At 50.1% G+C, this 27,212-nt stretch overlaps 1 protein-coding gene across 3 annotated transcripts; it reads right to left on the reverse strand.

Moving 5' to 3' along the window:
- Positions 1–1,769: 1,769 nt before the first annotated feature.
- Positions 1,770–27,139, reverse strand: PPP1R14A (protein phosphatase 1 regulatory inhibitor subunit 14A). Of its 3 annotated transcripts, none has more exons than XR_011422350.1 (5): positions 26,728–27,012; positions 24,484–24,564; positions 23,878–23,910; positions 22,703–22,889; positions 1,770–2,159 (listed from the first exon to the last, which is right to left on the reverse strand). XR_011422350.1 is itself a non-coding variant. In XM_023649631.2 (4 exons), the coding sequence occupies exons 1-4, from the start codon at positions 26,926–26,928 to the stop codon at positions 22,761–22,763; spliced, it is 444 nt and encodes a 147-aa protein (XP_023505399.1). In that variant the 5' UTR covers positions 26,929–27,139; the 3' UTR covers positions 20,818–22,760. The 3 variants fall into 3 exon arrangements, 1 of the variants encoding a protein (XP_023505399.1); XR_011422351.1 differs by lacking the exon at positions 1,770–2,159 and adding an exon at positions 11,522–14,593; XM_023649631.2 differs by lacking the exon at positions 1,770–2,159 and having other exon boundaries at positions 20,818–22,889; positions 26,728–27,139.
- Between the last annotated feature and the right edge of the window lie 73 nt (positions 27,140–27,212).

Consider the following 27,212-nt stretch of genomic DNA (forward strand, 5'->3'; position numbering starts at 1 on the left):
CTGACAAGAATGTTTCTGTGGAGCGGGGCATGCCGGGAGAGTGACCCGTGAGTATGTGATTGCAAGGATTCGAGAGAGAACTGGAGACATCTCTGTGAGGAATGTCACTGCAAAGGGGACAAAGAAATGGGGCTGTCGCTGGGGGAGGTCAGGAGAGTTTCGCTTTGTGTTTTGTTTTAAGATGGAAGAAATTACAACATACTGGTGTGCCAGCAGGAATGATTTAGGAGAGCAGAAAATTTGACCATGCTGGGGAGAGGCGGCATTGCTGGAGCAGCGGCCAAGACGAGAGAAATGGGGAGAGTCCCTAAGTGGGCCCCCAGGGACAGTCGATCCATTGTAACAGGGGGAGAAGGCGCGTGCGGAGAAGATGCCAGGAGGTGGGGGATCCAGAACGTTCTCTTCTAGTGGCTTCCATGAAATAAGAAGCTGGGACCTGGGGCCGGCCCAGTGGCGCAGTGGTTAAGTTCACACATTCCGCTTCAGTGGCCCGGGGTTCGCCATTTCAGATGCCAGGTGCGGACATGGCACGCTTGGCATGCCATGCTGTGGGAGGCGTCCCACATAGAAAGTAGAGGAAGATGGGCATGGATGTTAGCTCAGGGCCAATCTTCCTCAGCAAAAACAGGAGGATTGGCAGCGGATGTTAGCTCAGGGCTAATCTTCAGCAAAAAAATAAAAAATAAAAAAGTAGTAATAATAAAAAATAAAAAACCCTGGAAAAAAAAGAAGCTGGGACCGAAGATGGGGGAAAGGAGAGAGGCCACTCACCAGAATAGTCACTGGGAGCACAGGAGTGTGACCAGACTGGAGGACGAGGCCGGAGCCGGTCAGGAGCTTAAAGTGAGAACTCGAGTTTCCTCCAGCCACTAGCAGACAGATGAGGGCGCAGGCATGGAGTAGAGGCCAAGTTCAACTTAACCAGTGATGAATAAATGACAAGCAATAGGATATATTGGAGAATACAGGGAAGCCATTGGGTTTAGAACTAATTCAGCCTGACCTTGTTTTTCCAGAAAGGCCTGCTGTGGCCTGTTGAGCATGCGTTGTCCATCTGCTTTAACATTTGCAATGTCCCAAAGCCAAGAATGATGCCCCTAAAGACAGAGATGTATCTTCCCCCCATATCGCCATTTCTTTAAGGATAAGCATCTCTTCCCAAAGACTCAGGATTAATTGCCCACTTGCTGTGTTTACCTTGTGACCACTGGCCAGCTGTGCCAGCAAAGCAATTTATGACTGTTGTAAAAGGGACATTCCTGCCACATGCGATGTACACTCTTTGTTTCAAGACGGGATATAACCACTCTATACGCCTGCTTCTTCGGGGTGCTTCCTTCCTCGTGAAGGTCCTCTCCCGGACTATATGGTCCTTAGATTTAGCTCATAATAAACTCACCCCAATTTTGAGTTACAGATTGATTATGGATTATTCGCATCAACATTTCTAGTCATAGCTGCAGCAGGATTTCAGAGAAATCAACTGAGACCACCTGGAATCTGCATTGAACCAGCACTTGGTACCACAACTGGAATATTGCCAGCATACCCTGTCCACTCCACCTCCGTCTCCCTGTCTCCTCCACCCCTAAGGAAACAATGAGTAGCTCTCCGGGAGCAGATACTGAAAGTCCTAAAGTTATCGTGGCCCCTTTAAGGAGAAACCGGTTACTGGGAGAGACGAGCCCATTCTTGCATCCACTCCCTGGACTAGGACTGAACTTCAGAATTTAAGGAAGGACATCCCAGACCCTTTGCAAGATCTTTTAGGGTTTGCACGAGAATTTGATGTAATTGTTAGAACATACGCACGAGGATATTCAGATTTATATCGGCTTGTGCATTTGCCGGTGTCTGAGAGCAAAGCAAAGAAATGGATAAAAGCAGCCAGTTGGAGAAATCCCCCAGAGGGTTTTCGTCAACATGAGCCTGAGGAAACTCCAGAACTGTAGAGATGTTGCTCGGGAACGATAGAGAGCCGTTCCTGTAGTTCCTCCCAGGAGAGTGGATTGGCCGAAGTCCAGCAATTCAATTGTAGACCTGAAGAATCTATCTTTGATTATGTTGAAAGGCTGGAGAAAATCTTCAAACCATGCTCCAGGATGGCTCCCCAAAGTTTTCAGGATCATCAAAATGATCCAATTTTAAATTCAATTTTCCTAGAAGAGTTAGATGAGGGATTAGCCAAGTTAATGAAAAGACGTGAATTGGACTGGATTTTACTGCACACTAGTGCTCTTGTCACTACTGGGAGTAAACTCTCTAAAACCTTACAAAAGAAAGAAAAAGCCACGAAGTTTATGACGATAGCTTAGGGGCCCAACGGAAACCATCCTTTGAATGGAAATAGAAACAGAATGGCCATGCTTGTTATTATTGCAAAAAACCTGGTCATTTCAAACAAGACTGTCGTAAACTCAAGTGGGATTTGGAGCTCGCAACAGTGAGCAGGAACAGGGAGGCTCCGAGGGCATTTCCCCTCCTCCTCACCAATACCTTGGGGGAAATGGAGATAACTATGGCAGGGGAAACTTTACAGGCCCTTGTAGATCCCGGGACCACATTATCTGACCTTAACTGGACCCTTGTTCACTGTCCTCGTCCTTGGAGTAAACAGCCCATTCAAACGGTAGGGGTTTCAAATTTTCCAGTGCAGGTTTTTCAATCAGAACCAATAATTTTTCAATTAGGAACCATCACGGGAAAACACGTGTTTCCCCTGGTAAAGCATGCTCCAATTCATTTGATTGGACGAGATCTTCTGGAAGCATACGATGCCCAGATTGCCTTTTCACAAAAGTGTGAAATGCTTCCAAATCTAGAAAATCGAGATGCTGACCGAAATGTAGTTACTGAAAAGCCAGAGATGGTAAAATCAGTGAGTGAGATGGAGGAAGAGGAGACTGATGACCTATTATTACAAGCGCCTAGAGAATTATACTCAACATCCTCTTCAGATATTGGGAAAATTAAATTGGCCACTCCTATTAAGGTGACTGTCAACAGCTCTGAACATTTACCTAATATTCGACAATATCCACTTAAACCAGAGGCATTAAATGGGATAAGGCCTATTGTTCAGGAATTTCTTGAAAGGGGACTTGTAATTCCTTGTACTAGTCTCTGTAACACACCTATCTTGCCAGTAAAAAAGCCGAATGGGAAAGGCTGGAGATTTGTTCAAGTTCTTTTGTGTGTGTGTGTGAGGAAGATTAGCCCTGAGCTAACATCTGTGCCCGTCTTCCTCTACTTTGTATGTGGGATGCCTCCACAGCATGGCTGATGAGTGCAGTAGGTCCACACTGGGACCCGAACCCAAGAACCCTGGGCCACCAAAGCGGACCATGCAGAACTTTAACCACTCGGCTGTGGGGCTGGCCCCCTGTTCAAGTTCTGAGAGTTATAAACGACATCGTGATTCCCCGATGTCCTGTGGTCCCAGATCCACACAGTCGGCTCTCGGCCATTGCAACTAACAGCTGCTGTTTCTCAGTAGTTGCTCCACGCAGAGCTTTCTTCAGCATCCCCAGAGAAAAGCACAGTTAATAGCTCTCTGCCTTCATGTGGGAAGCTGGCCAGCACCTGGACAGGGAGGCCACAGGGCTATCCTGAGAGCACGTACTGACTTTCCCCAGATACTCAAGGCTGATTTAGCTCATGTGGAGTTCCCTAAAGACCCCACCTTAATTCAGTATGTGGATGTTTTGCTTTTGTGTTCAAAGACTAAGCTGGACTCTGAGAAACGCACGATTTATCTGTTACAACAGTTAGCATCCAAGGCGCATAAAGTGTGGAAGGGTAAACTCCAATTTTCCCTGCCTGTTGGAAAATATCTACAGCACTTATCTAAGGATGATGCTGAGAGGATTAAAGGGATCTTGGCTTTTTCTCTCCCTAAGACAAAGAGGCAGTTAAGGGGATTCCTGGGACTAGCTGGATGTTGCAGGAACTGGGTACCTAACTTTCCACTTATTGCCCAGCCTTTACAGACATTAGTAAAGTCTCACCAGCTTGATTTAATTGAATGGACACCAGAAGGAGAGGAAGCAGTTACTACTTTAAAATCTATTTTGCCTTGAGCCCCAGCCCTAGGGCACCCTAATTACAGCTTGCCATTTTTCCTCTTTGTCCATGAAGATAAAAGAAATGCCTTGGGTATCTTAACTCAAAAGCATGGGGCTCCACATCGAGCTAGAGGGCGTTCCAGCCAGCAGTTAGTCGCAGTGGCAGAGGGTTTTCCGCCTTGTGTGAGAGACATTTCAGCAGCAGCCCTCTTACGCAAGACCACCAAAGAAATAGTGATTGGGTCTCCTTTAACTTATGTCCCTCACTCCATCGAGTGTCTCCTAGATTTCCATCATGAACAGCATTACTCTGTAAGCCAACTACCCTCCTATGAAGTTCCGTTGCTCTCTGCTCCTAATATTCCCTTAGCCCAATGGAATAATCTTAACCCTGCAACTTTACCCCCAGCGCCACAGGAGGAAGATGCCCACGCTGCATTTTATTAACTGATTACCTTCTGACTCCTAGGAATGACTTGCAAGAGACTCCCATGGATACTGCTGATCTAATTTGGTTTACAGATGGGTCTTACTTAAAGGATGAGCAAGGACATTATCGGGCCAGATATGCAGTAATGTCCTCAGTGGGCATAACTGAAAGTTCTTATGTACCAGAAATAAAGTCAACACAGCAAGCTGAATTAATTGCTTTAACTTGAGCTTGTCCATTGGTCAGAGAGCAGGTAGCAAATATCTACACTGACAGCTGTCATGTTTTTGGGGCGGCATACAACCTTGGATTACTGTGGGAACAATGAGGGTTTTTAAGCTCTGCAGGACAACCTATAAGGGACTGGAGACAGGTTGCAGAATTATTAAATGCTATACAGTTACTGAGACACTTAGTAATTATTAAAATACCAGGGCCTTCCAACTCTGATACTTTAGAAGCTAAAGGAAAATGACTTCCTGATGCATTTGCTAAGTGAGCAGGCTTGAAGGCTTGAAGGCTTGTCCTGTCCAACCTTGAGAATGCCCGCTGCTTCCTGTTAACTCTGCTAACCAAGGAAAAGACTGCCTTCTACCGGCTCAAGAAATCGCCACGGAAGAAGAGAAACAGATGTGGCAACGAAAAGGGGTAATTTTCGACACCACCTCGCAGATGTTGTTTGGGTCCGATAAAAAACCCACAGTGCCTTTTGGATCACAATTGCCACTGCTCCATCATATACATCAGTTGACCTACTGGGCTCCTGAAAAAATGATTTTATGGGGAAAACAATGCTTTTGGAAACTTTCTCTCGCGGTGGCTCATAAAGCCTCTACGTGTTGTGTTATATGCCCCAAGTATCCACAGAAACCACTTCGTGTGTCACAAGGCCACGTTCCTCCTCCTAAGGGACCCTTTGAGGTATGGCAGTTGGACTTTGTCCAAATGCCACCATCTCAAGGATCTAAGTATATCTTGGTAACGGTCTGTACGTTCTCACGTTGGGTCGAGGCCCTTCCTTGCAGAAGAGCAATGGCCTTCGCAGTAGGTAAACAACTATCGGAAAGGATAATTCTTATTTGGGGAATTCTTACCGAGTCACACAGTGACCGGGAACTCATTTCACTGGACAAATAATTCAATCTATTTGTGATATTTGGCCAATAATGCAACATTTTAACTAACAGCACCATCAAAACTCAATTGGCAAAGCTTTCGGAAGCATTTAACCTCTCGTGGCCGGAGCTTTCCCACTGGTGCTCCTCCGTCTTAGATCTACACCCTTTGGTCAATATCGGCTGTCCCCTTCAAGATGGTAACTGGACAGCCCATGCAATTAGATGAAGGAATGTACAAATGAACTTTGCTTAAAGGAGATCTTACATTATTGTTAAGGTCTCATTGAGATGCTTAAAAGCAATGAGAGGTTGGCAGCTGCTTCTTTTCACAGTGAGCTCCTGGGAGACAAAGACCTTAGGGATCATGGACTACAACCTGGAGATTGTGTTTATTGAAAAAGACACTGGATATAAGACTTTTTGCAGCCCTGTTGGAAAGGATCCTATCAGGTGCTTTTACCCAGTCATGCGCTGCAAAACTAAAAGGCACAGGCTCACAGATTCACATTTTTCATTTAAAAAAGGCTTCTGCACCTGAGTGGATTTCAACTCCTGTTTCTGACCCCCAGCTTTGATGACCGACCAAGACAAATATCTCCAAACTAGGATGAGAAGAAGACGGCATCTGTCGTACACAGCTGTCCAAGACTCTGGACCAGGCCTGTATTCCCAACCTTGTATCTCCCCATTTAAACCCTGGTCCTGCCTAACCCTACACAATTGCCACAATCATCAGTTTCTAAATTGCCTTACTTTTTAACCCACCCCAATAATTTACTCCCCTTCAACTCGAAAAGGCAGATTAGAACCTAATTGCAAAAACTTTTAATTAATCACAAATATGCCATTGAAGATTTTCCTGGTACTGTGTTTGTTTTTCCAGTCCACGTCTGCATGGGCCTCTGATGACAGTGTTTTTTTCGCAATGGGTACGTTCCCTTGCTACACATAAAACTCAGCCCAAATGTTGGATGTGTGGCCGACTTCTCCTTTCTAGTACATCTGGGCTGCTTTGGTGGGTTTCTCCTTTTCAAGGCATGGGTTGGAAAGCCTTAAAGCAATTTATTATGATGGAAGGATCTAGGGCCAGTGTTCGCGGTTTGTCTGACATTGCTAATTATGATCCTGAAACCTGGCAGCAGCCCATACTGTTAACAGTGTAGAGCACAGGTCCTCTTTTTCTTTACTCAGACCATCCAATGATCCCAATAATTTGCCAATAAACAAAAGAAGCCAGATGTTGCAGTAAGAACTGTGGAAGGTTTCACACATATTCGGGATGGCTATGTTTGGCTAACTCCTAGCCACGGATCTTTAAACATACCAGCACCTTTATGTTGGGAGCAAAGAAATCATTCCAAACAAAAACTACCAAATTGCACTCGAAATATAGGATGGACATCTCCCGAGTCGTGTCAGAATACCATCGTGCTTAAAGAAAGAGATTGGTTTGGAAGAAACTGGTCTCAAAGGCCAAGTGTTTATTGGGTGGCTCCTAATGGGCCTCAGTGGTTATGTGGAACAAACCCCTGGCCTTGCTACCTCCCGGATGGCTAGAACACGGCTCCCTGGGCTTCCCTGGGGTGCAAGGAAGGATTCGCCCTGAGTTAACATCTGTTGCCAATCTTCCTCTCCTTAAGGCCAGACGGGATTGTTCAGTGTTCCACTGGTCTAACCACCTAGTGACTGTCTTTGTTCCTTCCTCAGGGTTAGAAGAGGTCATATCACATAGAAGCCTTGACGAAACTTACTCAACAATAGTCAAGCAGGAATGGCCTTATTAAATACTGAAATGTTTTTAAAGAGAAAGGCTGTCCTTCAAAATAGAATGGCCTTAGATATTCTAACAGCACCCCAAGGTGGTAAGTGTGCAGTCATTCAGACTGAATGCTGTGTTTTCATACGTGATGAATCTTCCAATGTGTCATCTCTGCTAAAGCACATTAAAAAAAAAAAATAGGTAAATGCCTTAAATGGTTCTACACCCAGTCTTGATTTGTTTGGTTGGCTCCCTTCAGGTACTGGTTCACTTTTTCGATCTGGATTGCAATTCCTATTTCTAGTCCTCCTTGGAATTCTTGCATTAGTCATAATATTCTAACTAACTACTGTTTCCTTTACTCAGTGTTGTAAGACTGGCATGCAGGCTAGAGTAATGACTGCTCAGCAACTTGAGAAGGTCAATTGATCTCACAACCCTGGACAAATTTCCTCTTCTGACAAAGACTATGCCTAACAATTCATTTTAAAACTAATCTTTTCAAATATTGAATTATCATCATCGTTACTGTACCCATTCTATAATTGTAAACAGTGTAAACATAAGGATTCATGTAAAAGCTCATATACGAAGTTTGTGCAACAAGCTAAAATTAATTGAAAAACCTATGAAACGCTTCCTCAGTTAATATATTCCTCTATACTTGTCCAACTATTTCCCCCCAACATGGATAACTGGGCAAATCAATGAAATAAAGGCCTAGAGCCGAGGGACATGATGGACCCAGGCAGCCAGCAATCACCCTGGCACCGTGGGACAATATTCTGATCATCAGTGCTTTCCAGAGAAAGATTATTTATCAAAAGGGGGAAAATGATGCATAAATGACAAGCAATAGGATATATTGGAGAATGTGAGGAAGCCATTGGGTTTAGAACTAATTTGGCCTGACTTTGTTTTTCCAGAAAGGTGGCCTCTTGAGCATGCATTGTACATCTACTTTAACATTTAAAATGTCCCCAAACCAACAATGATGCCCCTAAAGACAGAGATGTAGCTTCCCCTATATCATTTCTTGAAGGATAAGCATCTCTTCCCAGAGACTCAGGATTAATTGCCCGCTTGCTGAGTTCACCTTGTGACCACTGGCCAGCTGTGCCAGCAAAGCACTCCTGTGACTGTTGTAAAAGGGATATTCCTGCCATATGTGATGTATGGTCTTTGTTCCACGATGGGATATAACCACTCTGTACACCCCACTTCTCTGGGGCGCCTCCTTCCCTTGTGAAGGTCCTCTCCTGGGCCAAATGCTCCTTAGGCTTGGCTCATAATAAACTCCCCCCAGTTTTGAATTATAGACTGATTATGGATTATTTGTGTTGACACCAGGTTGGAGGTTTCCCAAGTGAGAATAACAAATAAGAAGGTTTGACGGTGGATGCAAGGGAGCCATTTTGATGAGTGACACAGACTTGAAGGGCTGAAGGACAGCAAAAGGGAGTGAGGTCAATGAGACTGTAGGTCCTGATGGGGTCAGGGTGCTGGAAGGAGGGAGCTGGAGAGAGAGGCGGAGATGGATGGAGAGTGAGAAGCACGGAACTGAGGTTGGAGGGGCTGCATTATCGGGGATGACAAGTCCAGGAAGAGGCTGGGGTTTGGGAGAGGACAAGAGACATCAGGCACGGAAGCTGCAGTGGTCGAAGGAGCATCTACCCATATATTAGGATTATGTGACAATGAGCCACATGGAAAATGTAAGAGGCCGTGATCCCTGGATCAATAGCCTCTGAGGCCAGCCCCCACGCTTTCCCCTCTCCGGGCTGTGTCCCTCACTAGAAAAGGGGGGGCAAGTTCTGCTGGATGGACAGTTGGTTTGGGAACTGGGTCCCCGTGAGAATCGGCTGCACCAGCTGCATTGTAGACCTACATGTGAAAGGCAAATCTATAAAGTTCACAGAAGAAACTGTAGACCACTCTCGCCACTGAGCAGCAAGAGGAAACAACACTTTTTTTTTAGAATTTTTAATCTTTCAAAAGAAAAACAACAAAGTAAAAATAATTGGTTAATTTGATCACTTTGAAATTAAGAATTTCTTTGGCCAAATCTGGAATGTGGCAAAAGAAAGCGTTTTGTTTTGTTTTTTTTTTTGAGGAAGATTAGTCCTGAGCTAACATCTGCCGCCAATCCTCCTCTTTTTGCTGAGGAAGACTGGCCCTGAGCTAACATCCATGCTCATCTTCCTCTACTTTATATGTGGGACGCCTACCACAACATAGCTTGCAAGCGGTGCCATGTCCGCACCCAGGATCTGAAATGGTGAACCCTGGGCTGCCCAAGCAGAATGTGCAAACTTAACCACTGCACCACTGGGCCGGCCCAAGAAACTCTTTTTAACAAACGGGGCTGGATTGACTGGATATGGATACAGAAACAGAAAAAAAAAAAAAAAAAAAAAAAAAAAAAAAAAGGAACATAAAAGTTTATCTCAAATCAAACATAAAAATTAACTCCAAATGGATCATGGACCCAAATGTAAAACCTAAAACTATAAAACTTTTAGAAGAAAATATAGGAGAAAATCTTTGTTACCTTGGTTCAGGCAAACACAAGGCCACATGACCTGGATTTTCAACAAATAATTGGCTTTAAAGACAGGGAGGGAGCGGATGCTGTTAGCAAGTGTTGTCAGCCATTTGTGAGCTGGGGACACTTTGGCATCTAGCAAAGCCCGTGGGCCCCTTTTCAGAATCATCTTTGTAAAGACATAAAATCCATAGGAGTACAGAGGAGGCTTGATGTCTTGATATGTAGCTAGTAAAAAAATTGCGATATGGCAATGTATGTGCTTCCTTACTAATACATTCAATAATAAGATCTGGCTGCAGATCCAATAACGACTATAATTTCTAAGTAGTGATGAGTAAAACCAAGATTTCAGGATCTCTGCAACAACTGTAATGTGCCATGAAACACCTGTCATCTATCTTAAGCAGCAGTCACAGGTTCTGCCAACTGTACTGTGATTTGTTGCCAAAATTCATAATTGACAGAAATGTTAACTTTTAGCCAGAGGGTAGCGAAAATAAAGATGTAAGTTTTTTCCCACCAAAGGTCATAGACCCCAAGAACTCTGGACCCTTGGAGGTCCTCGGACCTGTAGATTAAAAACACAATGTGTGGATCTTGTGTAGATCCCGATTTGAACAAACCAACGTTTTGTTTTCCGTTCCTCCCCAAAGCCCCAGTACATAGTTGTACATCCTAGCTGAAAGTCATTCTAGTTCGTCTGTGTGGGACGCCGTCTCAGCATGGCTTGATGGGCGGTGCATAGGTCTGCACTCAGGATCCAAACCAGTGAACCCCCGGGGCCACCAAAACGGAGCACATGAACTTAACCACTCAACCACAGGGCTGGCCCCCGAACAAACCAACTTAAAAAGACATTTCTGAGAGTCGGCCCTGATGGCCTAGTGGTTAAAGTTCGGTGCTGTCTGCCTCGGCAGCCCAGGTTCCTTTCCCAGTTACGGAACCACACCACCCGTCTGTCAGTTTTCATGCTGTGGTGATGGGTCACATAGGAGAACCAGAAGGACACACAACAAGGAAATACAACCATGCACTGGGGCTTTGGGGAGAAGAGAAAAAAAAGGGGGGAAGATTGGCAATGGATGTTAGCTCAGGGTGAATCGTTCTCTGCAACAAACAAACAAACAAAAGATATCATTTAAAAACAAAAGACATTTCTGAGACAATCGGGACATTCGAACATAGAGTACTATAAGATATTAAGAATTTATCATTAATTTTGTTGGTGTGATAATGGCATTGTGGTTACGATTTTTGCAAAGCCATTACTTATTTGAGATAGATAATGAAATATTTGTGGTTCAAATTACTTGATAGCCAGGGCTGAGTTTTTTGTGTGGTTTAAAACTGGGGTTTGCTTTCAAGTACCACAGCCGATGGGGCGTGAGGGCTATTTCTGGGATGATGATGATGTTGTGTTTCTTGATAGGGGTTGGGATGACGCAGGTATAATCATTTGTCAAAACCCGTCGAATAGCATACTTAAGATTTTGCATCCTTTGTGTACAAATTTGACCTTAAAAAAGCAAACAAACCTTGAACTCCAGGATATGTGTACTTGTTCCCAGGGCTGCCTTAACAAAGTACCGCAAACAGGCTGCCTTAAAACAACAGAAATTTATTGTCTCTCAGTTCTGGAGGCTGGAAGTCGAAAATCAAGATGTCTGTCAGGTCATGGCCTCTCAAAGCTTCTAAAGGAAGATCTTTCCTCGCCTCTTCAAGCTTCTGGTAGCCCCCGGGTTCCTTGGCTTATGGCCACGTCCCTCCCTTCTCTGTCTCTGTCTTCACATGATGTCCTCCCTGTGTGTCTGTGTGTCTGTGTCTTCACACGGCCGTCTTCTTACAAGGACACCAGTCATCCTGGATAGGAGCCCAGCCTGCTCCAGGGTGACCTCATCTTAACGAATTACACCTGCAACGACCCTGTTTCTGAATAAGGTCACATTCTGAAGTCCTGGGAGTTAGAACCTCAAAATATCTTTTTTTTTTTTTTTTGAGGAAGATTAGCCCTGAGCTAACTGCTGCCAATCCTCCTCTTTTTGCTGAGGAAGCCTGGCCCTGAGCTAACATCGTGCCCATCTTCCTCTGCTTTATATGTGGGATGCCTACCACAGCATGGCTTGCCAAGCGGTGCCATGTCCGCACCTGGGATCTGAACCGGCGAACCCCGGGCCATCGAAGCGGAACGTGTGAACTTAACCGCTGCACCACGGGGCCGGCCCCAACATATCTTTTTTTGTGGGGGACACAATTCAACTCATAATAATCTGCTTGCTAAAGCGTTTAGAGGTAGGGAGTGGAACTTACTTAAAACGCATTCAAAAAATACGATGCATGGATGGGGGGACGGACAGAGGAATAGGCGTGTGATAAAGCGAGTCGAGTAAAAAGCTAATGGTAGAGACCAGCTGGTGGGTATATGGGTGTCCACTGAACAATTATTTCCACTTTTCTATATGTTTGACAGTTTTCATGGGAAAATGTTGGAAAAGAAAGTGTTAGCTAAAAAGTAAAAGAGCGAAGGAGGAAAATTGAAATCAGATGGCCATGCATTGATAACTGTTGAAGCTGGAGGATGGCTAAGTGGGGGATCATTGTACTATTCTCTCTACTTTATGTATGTTTGAAATTTTCCAAAATATGTAAAATTAAGGATTCTGCTCAAGGGAGGAGCCATGAACAAAGTTAATAGGTGAATGAAAGAGGATTGTTACTATGTCTGAAACTGACAAGGAATTAGTAACAAGATTAGGGCCAGCTTGATGGCGTAGGGGTTAACTTTGCATGCTCCACTTTGGCAGCCCAGGGTTCATGGGTTTGGATCCCGGGCGAGGACCTACACACTGCTCATCAACCCACGCTGTGGCAGTGACCCGCATACAAAACAGACAAAAACAGGATAGACCTTAGCTCAGGGACAATCTTCTTCACCAAAAACAAACAAACAAACAAATATATAAATAAATAAAATAAACCTTATTTAAAAAAATAACAAGAACTCTTACAAGGCCACAAGACGGCCACCTCCCCTACAACAAAGGGCGAGCAAAGGATATGAATACTTAAATGTCAGGAGACCACAAAAATAACAAGCATAAGAAAATGTGTTCAAAATCATTGGTACTCAGAAAAATGGAAGTTAAAAGCACAGTGATATGGGTATTCATCGTAAAATTCCTTTCAACTTTTCTGCATGTTTGAAATTTTTCACACTAAAATATGGGGAAAAAAACAATGAGAGATCACTTTGTACCTAGTAGACTGATAAAAATGAGAAAACTGGGTAATTCCAGGGGGTGGGGGGGATATGGGGACCCAGGACCCCCATGCACTGTGGGTAGGAGTGTGGCCTGGGGTGGCAGTTCCGGAGGGCAATATGCCCCTCCCTCCCTACAGTCAAATTAAGTATCCTCAAAGCCTGCAACACAGAAATTCCGCTCCTAGGGAGCATCCTCTGGAAATTCTCTCACGGGTCTGTAAGGGGAATGGCCGAGGACGGCCACTGAGCATCGCTTGTGGTGGTGGAGCCAGCTGCCCCCCAGGTGCCACCCTGGGGGAGTGGGCAGGTAACCGGTGGGGACACACAATGGGGAGCCCTGTGTGGCAATGAGAAGATGGGTTGAGCTATGCACAGAGCAACATGGATGGATCCTTAAAACACAGTGCTGAGACACAAGTGTAAGAAACAGAGCAGGATGCTTAATCCGATTCCACTTGCATGGATGGAAATATCCGCACACAGTACATCAGGACACATTTTGCAAGAACACATATACGCAAAAGACGCCATGGTGTGAGGCTGACGTGCAGGATTGTCCTGTGAACGCCCCCCGTGCCAGGAGCAAGAGCTCCCCTACCCTCAGTCCAGCCTCCCAAGAGAGTGGCGCATTTGCCAGTGAAATGCTGCCACGTGGGCCAGCCTTTAGGGTTTTGGACTCAGAGACTTGTCCCCACTGCTGGCTGGTATGCCCCTTTTGAGAGGCAATTTTTAGCCTGCTACTGGGCCCCGGCAGGGGGGCGGGAAGATGGCTTCATGGGAGGGACGTTGGAATCTGACATTCCCATCCTTCAATAGCGTTCTTGTGGGGCAAGACAAGTAAATTTCCATTATTAAAAACAGGGCATTTCATCTGGGCTCGCTGTTGGGTCAGGTCAGAGACCTACCAAGACCGAATGTTAGAGATACACCCTTGGAGGGGACGCTTCATGAAAAAAATATAACAGTTAGTTGTAGCGCAATTTGCACGCCAAATATGTACACATCCCAAGAACGGAGCACATTTTAAAGAAAGCATCTGGAAAGAGAAAGCAGATTGAGCTGAGCGGCCGTGATATCCACAGCAGCCAGCTGGAACCTTTCCCCAACCCTCCACAGGAACAAAACCGCCATAAAGCTCTGTTGCGTCCAATGAGGAATGCAGTGGTGACACGAAGGAGCCACTGATGCTTAAGAGCTGTAGTCCTGGCCCAGTAGGTGGACCTCGAGGTGCACTGCTGGCTTGAGGTGGAATTGGCTGTATCAATTATGGCCCCAGGAGGAAACACAGGGCCAGCCAGGTGAGGATAACCTGAGCCAGACAGCTTTAATAAAGAGGCTACGTACAGAGCCAAGAGCAGGATGCGGGGACTCTCTCAGGAGCTGGTGGCATGTTTCATATCTTCCGCGACCAAGGGCTGGGTTGTGGAAAGAGACAAAGAGGATTGTGGGCGAATGACCTGGAAGCTCCGGTTGCCTGGCCATCAACTGACCAGGGCAAGGACTTCCTTCCCCTTCCCCAATGGGCAAGGTTTCCCACGGGACCCTCAATCCTCATGGGACCCTCAGCAGCTCAAACAGAACCCTCCCCGCACCTTCAGTGAACTGCTGCTCCCCCTCCACTGCCCTCACCGTGTGGTCCAATTAGAAGCTGCCATTTTGGATGTGATCCCACCCCCTTGTCTGAGAGACAGGACAGGACCCAGACTGAGCCAATCAGAGTCCTTCCCTGGGATTGTTCAGTGGACCCACGTAGAGAGGTCCTTAGTTGCACCATGAGGTCTGTTGCTTGCAACCAAAGAATCCTAATGGACCCAATCTGAGTCCGTCTGAGTCTCCGCACCTCTCATTCATTCATGGTTCAGAGAATGTGTACCGACTGTGCGCGCATGCTGGGCCCCGAGCCCACGGCACTGACTGAATCTCCACCCTCATGTTGGGGGTACGAGAATTTCCAGCCATGGGAGACTCAGCCCTTGCTGTAAGGTACACAGCGCCAAGTTGCAGTTGAAGGAAGCTGAAAGTCAGAGAAGTGGCTCAGCCCACGTTTAGCAGAGGGGCAGCTGCCTTGTGGTTAAAAGTCTGGGCTCAGGAGTCCAATTGCCTGAGTCTGACTCTCTTCACGGATGACTGGCCCTCTCTGTGCCTCAGTTTCCTCATCTGTAAAATGGAATAATAACAGGACTCACCTCGTCCACCTGTTTATCGATCCTACAAATATTTACCAAGTGCTCACCCCGTGTCAGACAGTGTTTGAAGGACTGTGAATCTTGCATGGAAAAAAAAAAGGGCAGAAATTCCTGCCCTCCTGAAGGTGATTTTCGAGAGGGAGGAGATAAGCAATAAACGTATGTTTAAAATAGGTTGTACGGAGACTTTTCCTTCTGCTCAGCATGGAATAAGAGGGACTGGATTTGCCTTACTGCCTGTGACAAGAGAAACAATCAAAACAGACAAAATATATAAAATAACGGTTTTCAAGATCTGGGATATCAGGCCGTGAAGGACAGTGACCCCCGAGAGATGGAAAACAAATGAAGTGACACTTATAATTGTCCGAGCACGGCCTGGAAGGTGCGACCAGTGTGCAACGCATGGAGGGGACCCAGGCGGAGTCTGAGGGGCAGCAGAAAGATGCCACTTGGCCACAGCATCGTTTTGAGCCAAAGACAATGGAGAAGAAAAGCTCTCTGCCCTCCCCCATTTGCCTATAAGCAGGACACGAATTTGTAAAGGTGTCCCCTCCCCCTCTGCCAGGAAGGACAGCAGTTAATCACCAGACAACTCCAGCTCCTTATCACCCCCGAGAACCCCCAGAGGAACCTACACTACAAACCTTACTAACTAGCCCTCGCCTTCCACTAGCTCCCCCATAGCTCTACCTTCCCACAATTTGCCACCCTAGGAACTCAAAGTCCTTTTCCTTTGTCTCGTCATTTCTCTAAAAAGTTGGGTTTTTTGGTTAAGATGCTCTATAAGCCAAAGTTCTAACCACCTTTTTGAGTTACTCATCGCCGAGCGCTCCCATGTGTATGCACGATGTTAGTAAGTGTCTGTTTTTCTCTTGTTGAGCTGTCCTTTGTCGGGCTAATTTACAAGGCCCCAGCCAGGGAAACTTGCAGGGTAGAGGGAAGATTTTCTGCCTCTGCTACAAGTCCAATGGACTCCCCGAGCTCAGAAGAGATGGAGCTGAGGGTCTGGGGAGAGTGAGGTGGTGAGAGTTTGCAGGACGGAGAACCAGAGAGGAGACAGCTGCAGAGGGAGACCCCAGAGATCTGCAGAGGCCCCTCGAGTGTTCATGGGTGCTGATCAGCGCATGTCTGTGAGGAACTACTCGCGTTTGGGGAACGAGGCCATCTGAAAGGAACAGCGCCTGTCCCCACCAGCCGGACGGGATAGGCTCATCCTTCGTGGGGCGCTGGGTAAAATATTCCAGAAGCTGTTGCCTCAGCAGAGGAGAACAGTGGGCTGTGGATGGAGCACTGCTCAGGACCCACCTAAAACAACATAGATGCAAAACCCAAAAGCAGGGGCTGGCCCAGCGGCGCATGTTCCACTTCAGCAGCCCGGGGTCCACCGGTTCGGATCCCGGGTACAGATATGGCACCGCTCATGAAGCCATGCTGTAGCAGGCATCCCACATATAAAATAGAGGAAGATGGGCACGGATGTTAGCTCAGGGCTAATCTTCCTCAAAGAAAAAGTAAAAGAAAAATAGAAAGAAAAGAAAAGAGCATCACTGAGCTGTGGGTCAACTTTAAGCAGCCTCTTTTATGGTAACCATGCGTATTCAAAGAACAAGGGCCATTTTTCTGTCCACCACACCACCCTATTCAAAATTGCAATCTTCCCCCTCCAGCACTTCTAATCTCTTTACTCTGTTTAATTTTTTTTCCTTCCGTTTAACTTTTTCTGTAATTCTCACCACCTTCTAGCACACCATATGATTCATTCATTTATACTGTTTATTGTCTGTTTGCCCTGCTAGAATCTGAGCTCCTCTTATCACCTGGCACCTGGAACAGCGCAAGACACCTAAGAGGTGCTCATGAACATCTGTGGATGGGTGAATGGGCCACTCTCCAGAAGCCTGGACCGTGATCCACGCCCACCCGCAGGGCATGGGGGCCCTATTTCCCTGTGCTCGGGCCAGGGCCTCATCCACTTCACTCACGGAGCATGACCACACACCATGTGCGTGCCCACTGGTCTGTTCTGTGGGTCAACGCCACTGCTGCTCCTGTCAACACTTGGCATTCTCCAGCTTTCTCATTTTTCTCCCATCAACACATGTTAAATCGTATCTCATTTCTGTTTTAATTTGCATCCTTAGGATTACTATTGATTTTGAGCATTTCCTCACGTGCTGGTGAGCATTCCAGCTTCCTCTTCTCTTAATTGTTTGTTCATGTCCCTTTGGCATCTTTCAGTCAGGGTTGCTGTCTTTTGATGCTGATTTGCAGCAGTTCCTGAATTATTATTATTATTATTTTTGCTGAGGAAGATTGGCCCTGAGCTAACATCTGTGCCAATCTTCCTCTATTTTGTATGTGAGATGCCACCACAGCATGGCTTGATGAGTGGTGTGTAGGTCCGTGCCTGGGGTTCCAAACCTGCCCTGGGCCGCCAAAGCGGAGCATGCAAACTTAACCACTATGCCACCAGGCCGGCTCTAGTTTCTGAATTTTAATCATTTATCAGTCTCAGATGTTGCAAATGTCTTCTCTCACTCTGTCGATTAAATATTAACTTCATCCATGATGTCTTTCCTCGACCAGAAACTTTCGACGTATCAAATTCATCAAACTTTCTCCCCTTACGGCTGACACTTTTGAAGTTCTGTTTTAGAAGTCCTTCCCCACCCCAAGTTCCTGTTCCTGTCATCACTGGCTGCGTGACAAACTACGCTAAACTTGGGGGTGTCAAACAGTAGTCATTTGTGACATGTCTCTCTCCTGGTTCTGGGAGCGTCGGGGCTCGCTGAGCTCCTCTCCCTGGGGGTCTCTCCTGCTGTCACAGCCAGATGGTATCTAGGGCTGGAGTCCTCTCCCTCCGGGCTCTCTCACCCCTGCGTCTGGCAGTCGATGCTGGCTGTCGGCTGGGACACCAAGCCTCCCCATGCGCCTTGGGCTTCCTCACATCACGGTAGCTGGATTCCAAGAACAAGCATGCCGAGAGGACTGAGCTGGAGCCTTCTATGACCCAGCCTCAGAAGTCACTGTTACGGACTGAATGTTTGTGTCATTCCCCTGCCCCCCGAAATTCCTGTGTTGAAGCTCTAACCCCCAAAGTGATGGTATTTGGAGATGGGGCTATGGGAGGAGACTAAGTTTAGATGGGGTCCTGAGGGCAGGTCCCTGGTCTGATGGGACTAGTGTCCCCATAAGAGGAGACACCAGAGAGCTTGTTCTTTCTCTTTGTGACATATGAGGACACCCAAGAAGGCAGCTGTCCCCACGCTAGGAAGAGAGTCCTCACCGGAACCCCTCCATGCTGGCATCCTGATCTCAGACTTCCCAACCTCTAGAACTGTGAGAAAATTGCTTTCTGTTGTTTAAACCACCATCTATGGTATTTTTTTGGCAGACTAAGACAGCCACTCGGCACCACTTCCATCACATTTCATTTCATAGAAACAAGTCGCCGAGGCTGGTCTGCACTCAAGACAAGAGGAATGAGACGCCACTTTTTGATGGGAGGCATGTCAAAGAATGGGTGGACAGGTCACAGTGATATTCTCCTCCGTTTTCTTTCACGCCACAGTTTTATTCTCTATGTTTAGGTCTTTATTCCATTCAGACTCTACCTTTGTATACGGTGTGAGGTAAGGATCTATTTTTCTTCTCCATATAGTTAGCCAGTTTTCCCAAAGCCACAATGAGCAACCCATCTTTTCCCCACGGGAGGGCAGTCCCACCTCTAGCATTTTGTCATGTCCCTATCTGTGCCTGGGAGTCAGTTCTGTTCCTTCTGTGTGTTCACGTGTTCTTGCACCAAGCCCACACTGTCTTTGCTGCCTGTCTTCATATTTCATAGGGCCAGCCCTCCCCCGGTCCTTTTTCATGTTGATTTAGCTATTCGTACTCCTTTGCTCAATGGATTTATCAAGTATCTCAAAAAAATCCACCTGGAATTTCCACTGAGATTGCTTTGACTATGCTGGCTAACTTGGAGAGAACCTACATGTGGATCATATTAAGACATCTAGCCGAGGGCACGGTTGGTCTCATTTTTTTCAGATTATCTTCGATATCCTTTATTGGCATCTTAATGTTTTTTCCATCAAGGCCTATGCATCTTTGATTAAGTTGTTAGATAAACTATAGTTTTTGTTGCTATTGAGAACTGCGCAATTTTTTTAAAAATTATGTCTTCTTTGGCTACTACAGTGTTAGTGAAATGATATTGATTTTTGCAGGTCGATCTTATATCAACCAGGATAATCCCTTCTCTAGGAGCTTTACTGCCCTCTTTATCACGGGGGTGAGAAGTGTTATCAAAACATTTCAGCCGATTGTGAATACCGGTCACATGACCGACGCCAGCCCATTCCTAATATTTATCACCCTAATTGGCAAAGCGGCTGGTGTTGATCCGAGATAAAGACGGGTGAGCGCCCTGTAGACCTCCCGCGGGAGCCTGCTCCTCTAATTAAAGGCCAGCGGATCCGTCCTGGAGAAACCGATCGGGGTGTAATTTAAGACCAACGCGCACAGCCACGAGAGGGCGGTGAGTCCCCGCTCTCCACGGGGAGGGTCCCTGCGGAGGAGCACGTGGCCAGCAGGGGGCACTGTGACCGCGCCAGCACCTACTGTGTGCCGGGTGGAGCCACGCTGGAGGCAGGCGAGGAGCTCATGTTCCAGAGGTGGGGCAGTGGGGACAATCTAATCATTTCAGAGTAATAAGTCCCACAGAGAAAATAAATCCGGGTGACTGACGGTGGCGTCTAGGTAAGGGGCCCAGGGACGCCTGTCTGAGACTACACTGCGTCTGCATGCGGACCAGGGGCTCTGGGCAGAGGGATGGCGTCTGCGGGCCCTGAAAGGAGGGAGCCTGGGGGCGGGGGAGAGGGAGGGACAAGTGGTGATGAAGGACAGAGAGGGGAGGGATGAAGGCAGGGTGGCAACAGGTGGCGGGTCATGATATGAAGGCGCCCCGGATAGGGTGGGAAGGGAGACAGGCAAGGCCGGAGCGGCGCGCAGGGCGCACGCTGGGGGTAAGCCGGGGACCAGAATACAGGCTCGGCCTTGCTTGCATCTGCGTAAAGACACACTGGGATACCACCAAGAAACAGGTGCAAAACGGTGAGCTTGCGGGGAAAGAGGGAGAGGGAACGAGTGCATGGAGACGTAGGTGAGATGGGGAAAAGCGTCACCTGGTCACCGAGCGGGAAACAGACCCCAGACCCTGGGAGGCAGGGAGCCCCCCAAGAGGTGAGGGCGGCAGGTCAGGTCCACTGTGTCCTTGGGGGCTTTACCATGTCAGAGGGCTTGCAGGACGTCCTGCTGGCCAGGGATGGTGGCTGTAGGAGCTGGTGGTCCAGCCCCTCCTTATAATGATAAGGTTGATGACTGCTTATTATGTGCCTGGCGCTAGTCTGTGATCTGTGCATTTAAACATCACAATAACCCCGTGAGGCGGGTACCATTATAATCATCTTCATTTTACAGAGGTGGAAATGGAGGCACAGACAGGTTAAGCGACTTGCTCAGGATCACACAGCTGGGAAGTAGGAAAGACAGCATTTGAATCCACGCAGTAAGTGAGTCCAGGCTCATACCCACCACAGTATGCTGCTTCTCAATCCTTTCGTTGTAGCCTTGTTCTCCATCAAGTTGTATTGCCCTTTAGAGAGGATATCTCAGAGGGTTGTGAGCAGTCACTAACACTTTAGTCTGAATTAGCCAACCTCTTCCTGCCACTGAAGAATAGCAATCATCGCTATGGTGATATGGGCACTGGAGTGTAGGAGTTAAGTAGTTGCGCTCTGGGGTCAAAATGTCTGGGATTGAAGCCCAGCACCACTTCCAAGTTGTGTGACTCTCGGCAAGCGACATCACTAATCTGGGCCTCGGTTGCCTCATCTGTGAAGTCTCCATTTTCCAGACGAGGAAACTGAGAGGCCCAGCCTGTGTGTGGCACACCCAGGACTTTACAACTTGGGTTTCGAGCACAAACCACCTCCACAAAGATGAGGAACCAAAACCAGGTTCTGTGAGAGGGAAGTTCAGAGTCCCCGAGGCCCAAGCGGGGTGTCTGGAGACGGGCCGAGGGGCTCGGATGGCAGGAGGAGGGGTTCCTCCATCTCCACACAGCCACCCTTGATGTGTTTGTGTGGAGGGAGGGGCACTGAGGTCTGTCTGTCAAGGACAGCAAGGCCACCTGAAGGGCTGGCCAGGCCAGGGCCCCCCCAGGCTCTTCTCCAGGGGCATCTTTCTTCCCGCTGGACTGGAGCTCAGACCCCCGGGAGAGGTGCCTGATCCTGGCAGGGGTGCCGGACGGCAGGGGGCGGGGAGACATGCCCGGTCCCGGGGTCAGGGGGCGGGGAGGAGCTCTGGCCCCGCCCCAGTCGGTAGGGCAGCCACAGCCCCACCCATCTCCTGACCATCCACAGCTGGGACCACGGGGACCACCAGAGCCGCTGTTCGAATACTCCAACATTCCCATAGTTCTCGGTAAATAACCACATCACAGCCCCTCCCCTGGACGCTTCAGGCCCCCCACGCCCCAGCCCAGAGCTGTCCCTAATCCAGCTCTGAGGGACTTGCCCATCTTGCTTGGTGGTCGGCCCTGCCAATATCTGGTATCTTCTCTGGCTCAGCCTCATGTCAATCCCTCCACCCCCAAGTTCAGAGTCCTCAGACACCCGGTACCCATTCCACACAAACTCCTATGCGTCCTTCAAAGCCCTGCCTCATTGTCACTTTCTTCAGGAAGCCCTCCTAAATTTCTCCCCCACCCCAAGAGTGAACGGCTCCTCCTACTCCCTGGGCTCCCAAGTGCCTCAGACCACTCAGCACACTTTGCTCTAACCCTCTGCACACAGGCCCTTGTCCCCCACCAGTGTGAACACCTTGATGCCAGGGACCATCTTCTGCTCATATTTGTGGCCTCGATACCAATGGCCACGCCAGCACATAATAAGTGCCCAATAAAATTCACGGAGCGGACGGATGGTTGGTTCATGGGGTGTTGTGGTGATCTGTGCATCTCCCCTGGCCTAGCGACCATGAGCCAGCGTTCCCACAGGGGCCCTGAGTGCCACCCACATGCCCGGGTCCCGGGAGGTGGGGACAGGATATGAGTCCCGGGGGTGGGAGGCCAACAGGGCCTGTTCTCATGCTCTCTGGCCTGGGAGGAGTGATTCTCCATCTGTCAGGGCCAGCTGCAGGCGCTGGGACACGAGGAGACACGGAGGGGGCGGGGGGGGGGGTAGGGGGGGCCGGTGGGGGGATGCCCACAACGACCAGGGAGAGGACACACAGGCAAGCAGTGTTATTGTTACAGAACCATTAAATACAACTTACAAACAAGCCAGGATGGCCTGGGGGCGGGGGACACGAGGGCCATGGAGGCAAGAGAGGGTCAGGGTGGCGCGGTCCAGGCACGGTCCTGTGGGGGACTCAGGCTGCCGTCCCCCGAGAGGCTGGGCTGGGGGAGGCCTGACTGCTTGTGGAGGCCCCGCAGCTTCCCCAGCAGCTCCTGGATGAAGTCCTGAGGACAGGGTGGGGGTGTTGAGGACACAGAGAGGGGTGGGGCCCTACCTGGCCCAGCCCAGCCCCTCTGCCCTGGGCCCTCCTTCTCCAGCATCCTGGTCCGTGGGAGGACGCGGAGGTGGTTAGGGAGGGGAAGAGGCTACAGAGATGGAGGAGAATGTGATGGGGGTAGAAAGCGAGATGGAGACAGGGAAAGAGAGCAAAACGGAGAAAGAGACACAGAGAAGGAGAGATGGGGACAGATACAGAGAGAAAGATAGGGAGAGACAGAGACTGATGGGGACAGATATGGAGAGAAAGATAGGGAGAGACAGAGACTGCGAGAGACAGCGAGAGAGAGATGGAGAGAGACAGAGACCCAGACATGGAGACCAAAACAGAGACACAGAGACAAAGCGAGATGCAGAGCTAGAGAGAGAGACAAAGGGACTGAGAAAGATACTGCACCACAGAGACCTCAGCATGCTTCTCAGGCCAAGAGCTGACCAGGAGGGCCCCCAGGGACAGAGGCCTGGGCCAGCTCCAGGGCAGACAGACACACAGTGACGTTTGTCCCCCAGGCAGCCCAGAGCTGCTTAGAGAAACATGAATATTTTTCCCTTTTAAAGCAGGGAAGGAAGTGGGAGGGGCTGGACCAGGAGCCTCCGGGGCCTGGAAGGATGGGGGCCCCTGAGAGGTGGGGAGGGAGCCCCGGGGTGGCAGAGGCAGGAACAGGGGAGAGGGGCGGGGCAGAGGCAGAAAGGGGAGACAGACAGGGGAGGGTCCCGGGGGAGGAGATCCTGGAGCCCCCGTGGCAGATGGGAGAGAGAGGAGACAGGAGTGGGGAGGACAAAGAACACGCTGGACATGAGAAGAGGGCCCTGAGAGAGACGGGGGCTCCCCCAGCCCCTCTGCGTCCTGGGCACGGCCAGCTCCTCCCTCCTCCAGAGACCCCTCCCAGCAGGGTGCAGGGGCCCAGATCAGGGCCCGGAACAGGGACATCTCACCTCTGTGGGGTTCCTGCAGGACTTCAGGAGTCCCTAAACACCCCCGCCCCACAAAAAGAGAGAAAACAGTAAATGACTAACATCCACAGCCCTCCGGCCCCTTCCCTTTTCCAACAAAGCCCCAAGGCAACAAGACAAATGGAAGTCAGACTCCACGGTGGACTTCCCACATGGCTTCAGGGGAGGAACACAGCCTGAGGTTCTTATAGGGCAATTGGGGGCAGGGTTGATCCAGAGAGGGCAAGAAGGTCACACAGCATTTCCTGCCTCTAGGAGAGCACGGGCCGGAAGAGCAAGAACGCTGCAGCCAGACTGCATGGCTTTGACTCCCAGTTCTGCTCCTTCTGAGCTGTGTGACCCTGGGCCAGTAATTAAACCTCTCTGGGCCTCATTTTCCTCATCTGGAAAATGGAGATAATAATAGCGATAATAATGAAATGGAGATAGACCCTTCAGAGAGTTTCGTGAGGATTCAATGAGTTAAGAAGTGTAGAGCAATTGAAACAGGGCACAGCACATAGTTACTGCTCAGTAAACACCTTAACTCGTGCTGTGGTTTTTAGGGAGGTGCGAAGTCGAGGACGGCTTGGCTTCCCTTCCACCTACCTGGAGTTTCCGGCTTCGCTCCTCGTCGCTCTCTAATTCCAACAACTCATCAATGTTGACCTCGTCGGGCATGTCGGCCTCCTAGAGCAGGAGGGTGGGGTGGTCAGGTTCCCCCCCTACACCGCCTTTGTCCAAGGCTCTCGAGAAGCCCCGCTGGCTCCAGGGACCAGCTGGCGGCTTCCGGAGCAATAATGTGGCAGTCAGGGACAGCACCGCCTAGGCGGGACATCTGGGCCTTGGGGGGAGGAGTGACAGATGGGGTGACAGAGGCCCGGGGGCCTGTACCAGCTCGGATGCTGGGCCCCTGGGCCCTGGAGCCTCGAGGCTGGCACAGGTCTCCCTCCTTGGCCCCAGTTCCCACAGCAGGACACAGGCCCGGTCCAGTCTTGGAATGCGGGATTCTGAGCTTCAGGAGAGGGGCTGGCTCTGCCCTTTCAAGGAGAAGTCTAAGCACTATGTGCAGGGGAGGGCAGCGGGCAAGCCCGAGCCTGCTGGGGGCCGCCCTGGCCCAGGGGACAGGAATAGTGAGGAGGGCTCGGGGCCAACCCCGTGGACCAAAGCAAATCCCCGTGAGTCCAGGAAGATGACCACTGAGGCCCCCAAGGTGGGTGGATGGGTGGGTGGGATGAGCCAGGAGCCCAACTTTGAGCAGCCAAGAGGGGGACTCCTAGAATGGCCTCTTGGGGCAGAGGGCCAGCTGCAAGCTGGCTCAGCACCCCTGTGGGGGACAGGACCCAGCTGTCGGGGCAAAAAATCCGAGGCCACATATTTTTCCTTCCCCCATCCAAAGTCCTGCTGACTTCTCACAGGCACCAGGGCTGGGTGGTGGGGGCTGAGCGTATGGAGCACAGGGCTCAGCAAAGGATGGAAGGTGTATAAGGGTGTTACACGCCTGTGGCAGTCTCTGCGTACGAGCCAGAGCTGATGCCAAGGGCCAGGGCAGGCGTGAGGGTGCAGAGGGATGTGGCATCGTGTGGGGGGCTGGCACAAGGGCCTACAATTCTGCGGGTGTGAGGCGTGTGGCTCTCACTCAGCTGTGCTTGTCTCATCGTCATGCGTCTCGGGCAGCCGTAGTGCCCCCAGTCTGAGGACGACCTCATAGGAGGCACCTACCATCCGTACGAGCCCACCTGTGTGTCTGAGAACAGAGGGGCCTCGGGTCACTGGGAGGGGCCGTGACTTCTCCCACCTTCGTGCTGAGCGGAGGATTCATGCGTCCTGTGTCCGGGGACTTGTACGACCATCCGTGTCTGTGGTTGTGTTCCGCAGCATGTGTGTGTTGTACAAAGTGTGACTTCAAGCAGAGACTCAGGTGGAAGGTGCATGTCTGTCTGTTGCTTGTGTGTCAGCAGATGAGGCTGTAGCTTATGTCCCGTGTGCCCAGGGGCAGCTGTAGTTTCTGCCGTTGTGTGTCTGGACCCACAGCTTCCGCGGAGCTCTGTCTGGGGGTGGCTATCATGTCTGTTAGTTTATGTCTGAGTGGCCGCAGGATCTGTCATTGTGTTTGCATGTGGTTGTGTTTCGCCTGTAGGAGATAATGGATGGTTGTTCCTTGAGATATTTGGAGTCCGGGGTTAGCTGCTGTAGCTTGCACTGTCTGTGAGTCCTACAGCTTGTGCCAGTGTGTATCTATCAGAGCCGTAGGTGGAGTCCTTTTGTGTGGGTGTAGTTGTGTGTCTGCACGTGGCTGTGGTCTGTGCTATTGTGTCTGTGGGTGCCTGCAGCTGTAGCATATGTTGATCTGTAAGTGACCACAGCTTTCATCCTTGAGAGTCTGTGTATGGCTGTCGCTCCTGTCACTGTGTCTGTGAGAGGCCATGGCCTGTCATCCGGCACGTCTGTGAATGCTGCTGCTTCCTTTGCTGTGTGTTCCTGTGTGGCTGTATCTCTGCTGTCACCATGTCTATGTTTGGCTTTAAGACATCCTCCTCCCCCCACCCTTTCTCCAGATAGAGCCACTTTGCCTCCTCGCCCCTCCCATGCTAACCCTTGGCCCTGCCCAGGTGTCTGGACACATCTCTGGAGACTGAAGCGTGTGTGTCCACAAGCAGAGCGCCATCGAGGCTGGATGGCGGGGCCAGTGGGGCCAGCGAGCGCCTGGCCCCGGCTGTGCATCCTCTGGCGTGAGCGGGGCTGCGTGTGCCCCAAGAGCACAAGCACCCGGAAACCCCCGAGGGCCGGGGCGTCCGGCCGGGGTCTGCGGGTCCGGGCCGGCGCCACGCCCCACGCCCCTCGTCACCTCACCCTGCCGCGGTACAGCTCCTCCAAGCGCCCGTCGATCCACTTCTCCACGTCCAGGCGCCGCTGCAGCTCCCGCCGGTCGTACTTGACGGTGACACGCGCGTGCCGCTTCTGCAGCCCCCGGGGGCTGCCCCCCGGGCCGCGGGCCCGCGCCGGAGCCTGCAGCTTGCTCAGCACCCGCTTACCCAGCCGCTGCGCTGCCATCGCGGTGCTCCCGGGCCGGCCCCGCGCCGCGCTGTGCGCCCGCGCCTCGCGCCCGGGCCTCCACCGGCTGGACGGGGCGGGGCCGGCCGGGGGCGGGGGCTCGGGCTCGCGGGGGGAGGGGAGGACGGCCCCGCCCCGCCCCGGCCTCAGTTTCCCCGCCTGCAGCGCGAGCACTGGCCGCTGCGCCGGCGTGGAGCACGCCTCCGGGCACGGCTCAGGTGTGGGCGGGTCCCCGAGCCCCGGGCCCGGCAGGGCGGCGGGGTCTCCCGGGGCCGGGCTCCCGG

The sequence above is a fragment of the Equus caballus genome, chromosome 10 (assembly GCF_041296265.1).
Source record: "Equus caballus isolate H_3958 breed thoroughbred chromosome 10, TB-T2T, whole genome shotgun sequence".
NCBI lineage: Eukaryota > Metazoa > Chordata > Mammalia > Perissodactyla > Equidae > Equus > Equus caballus.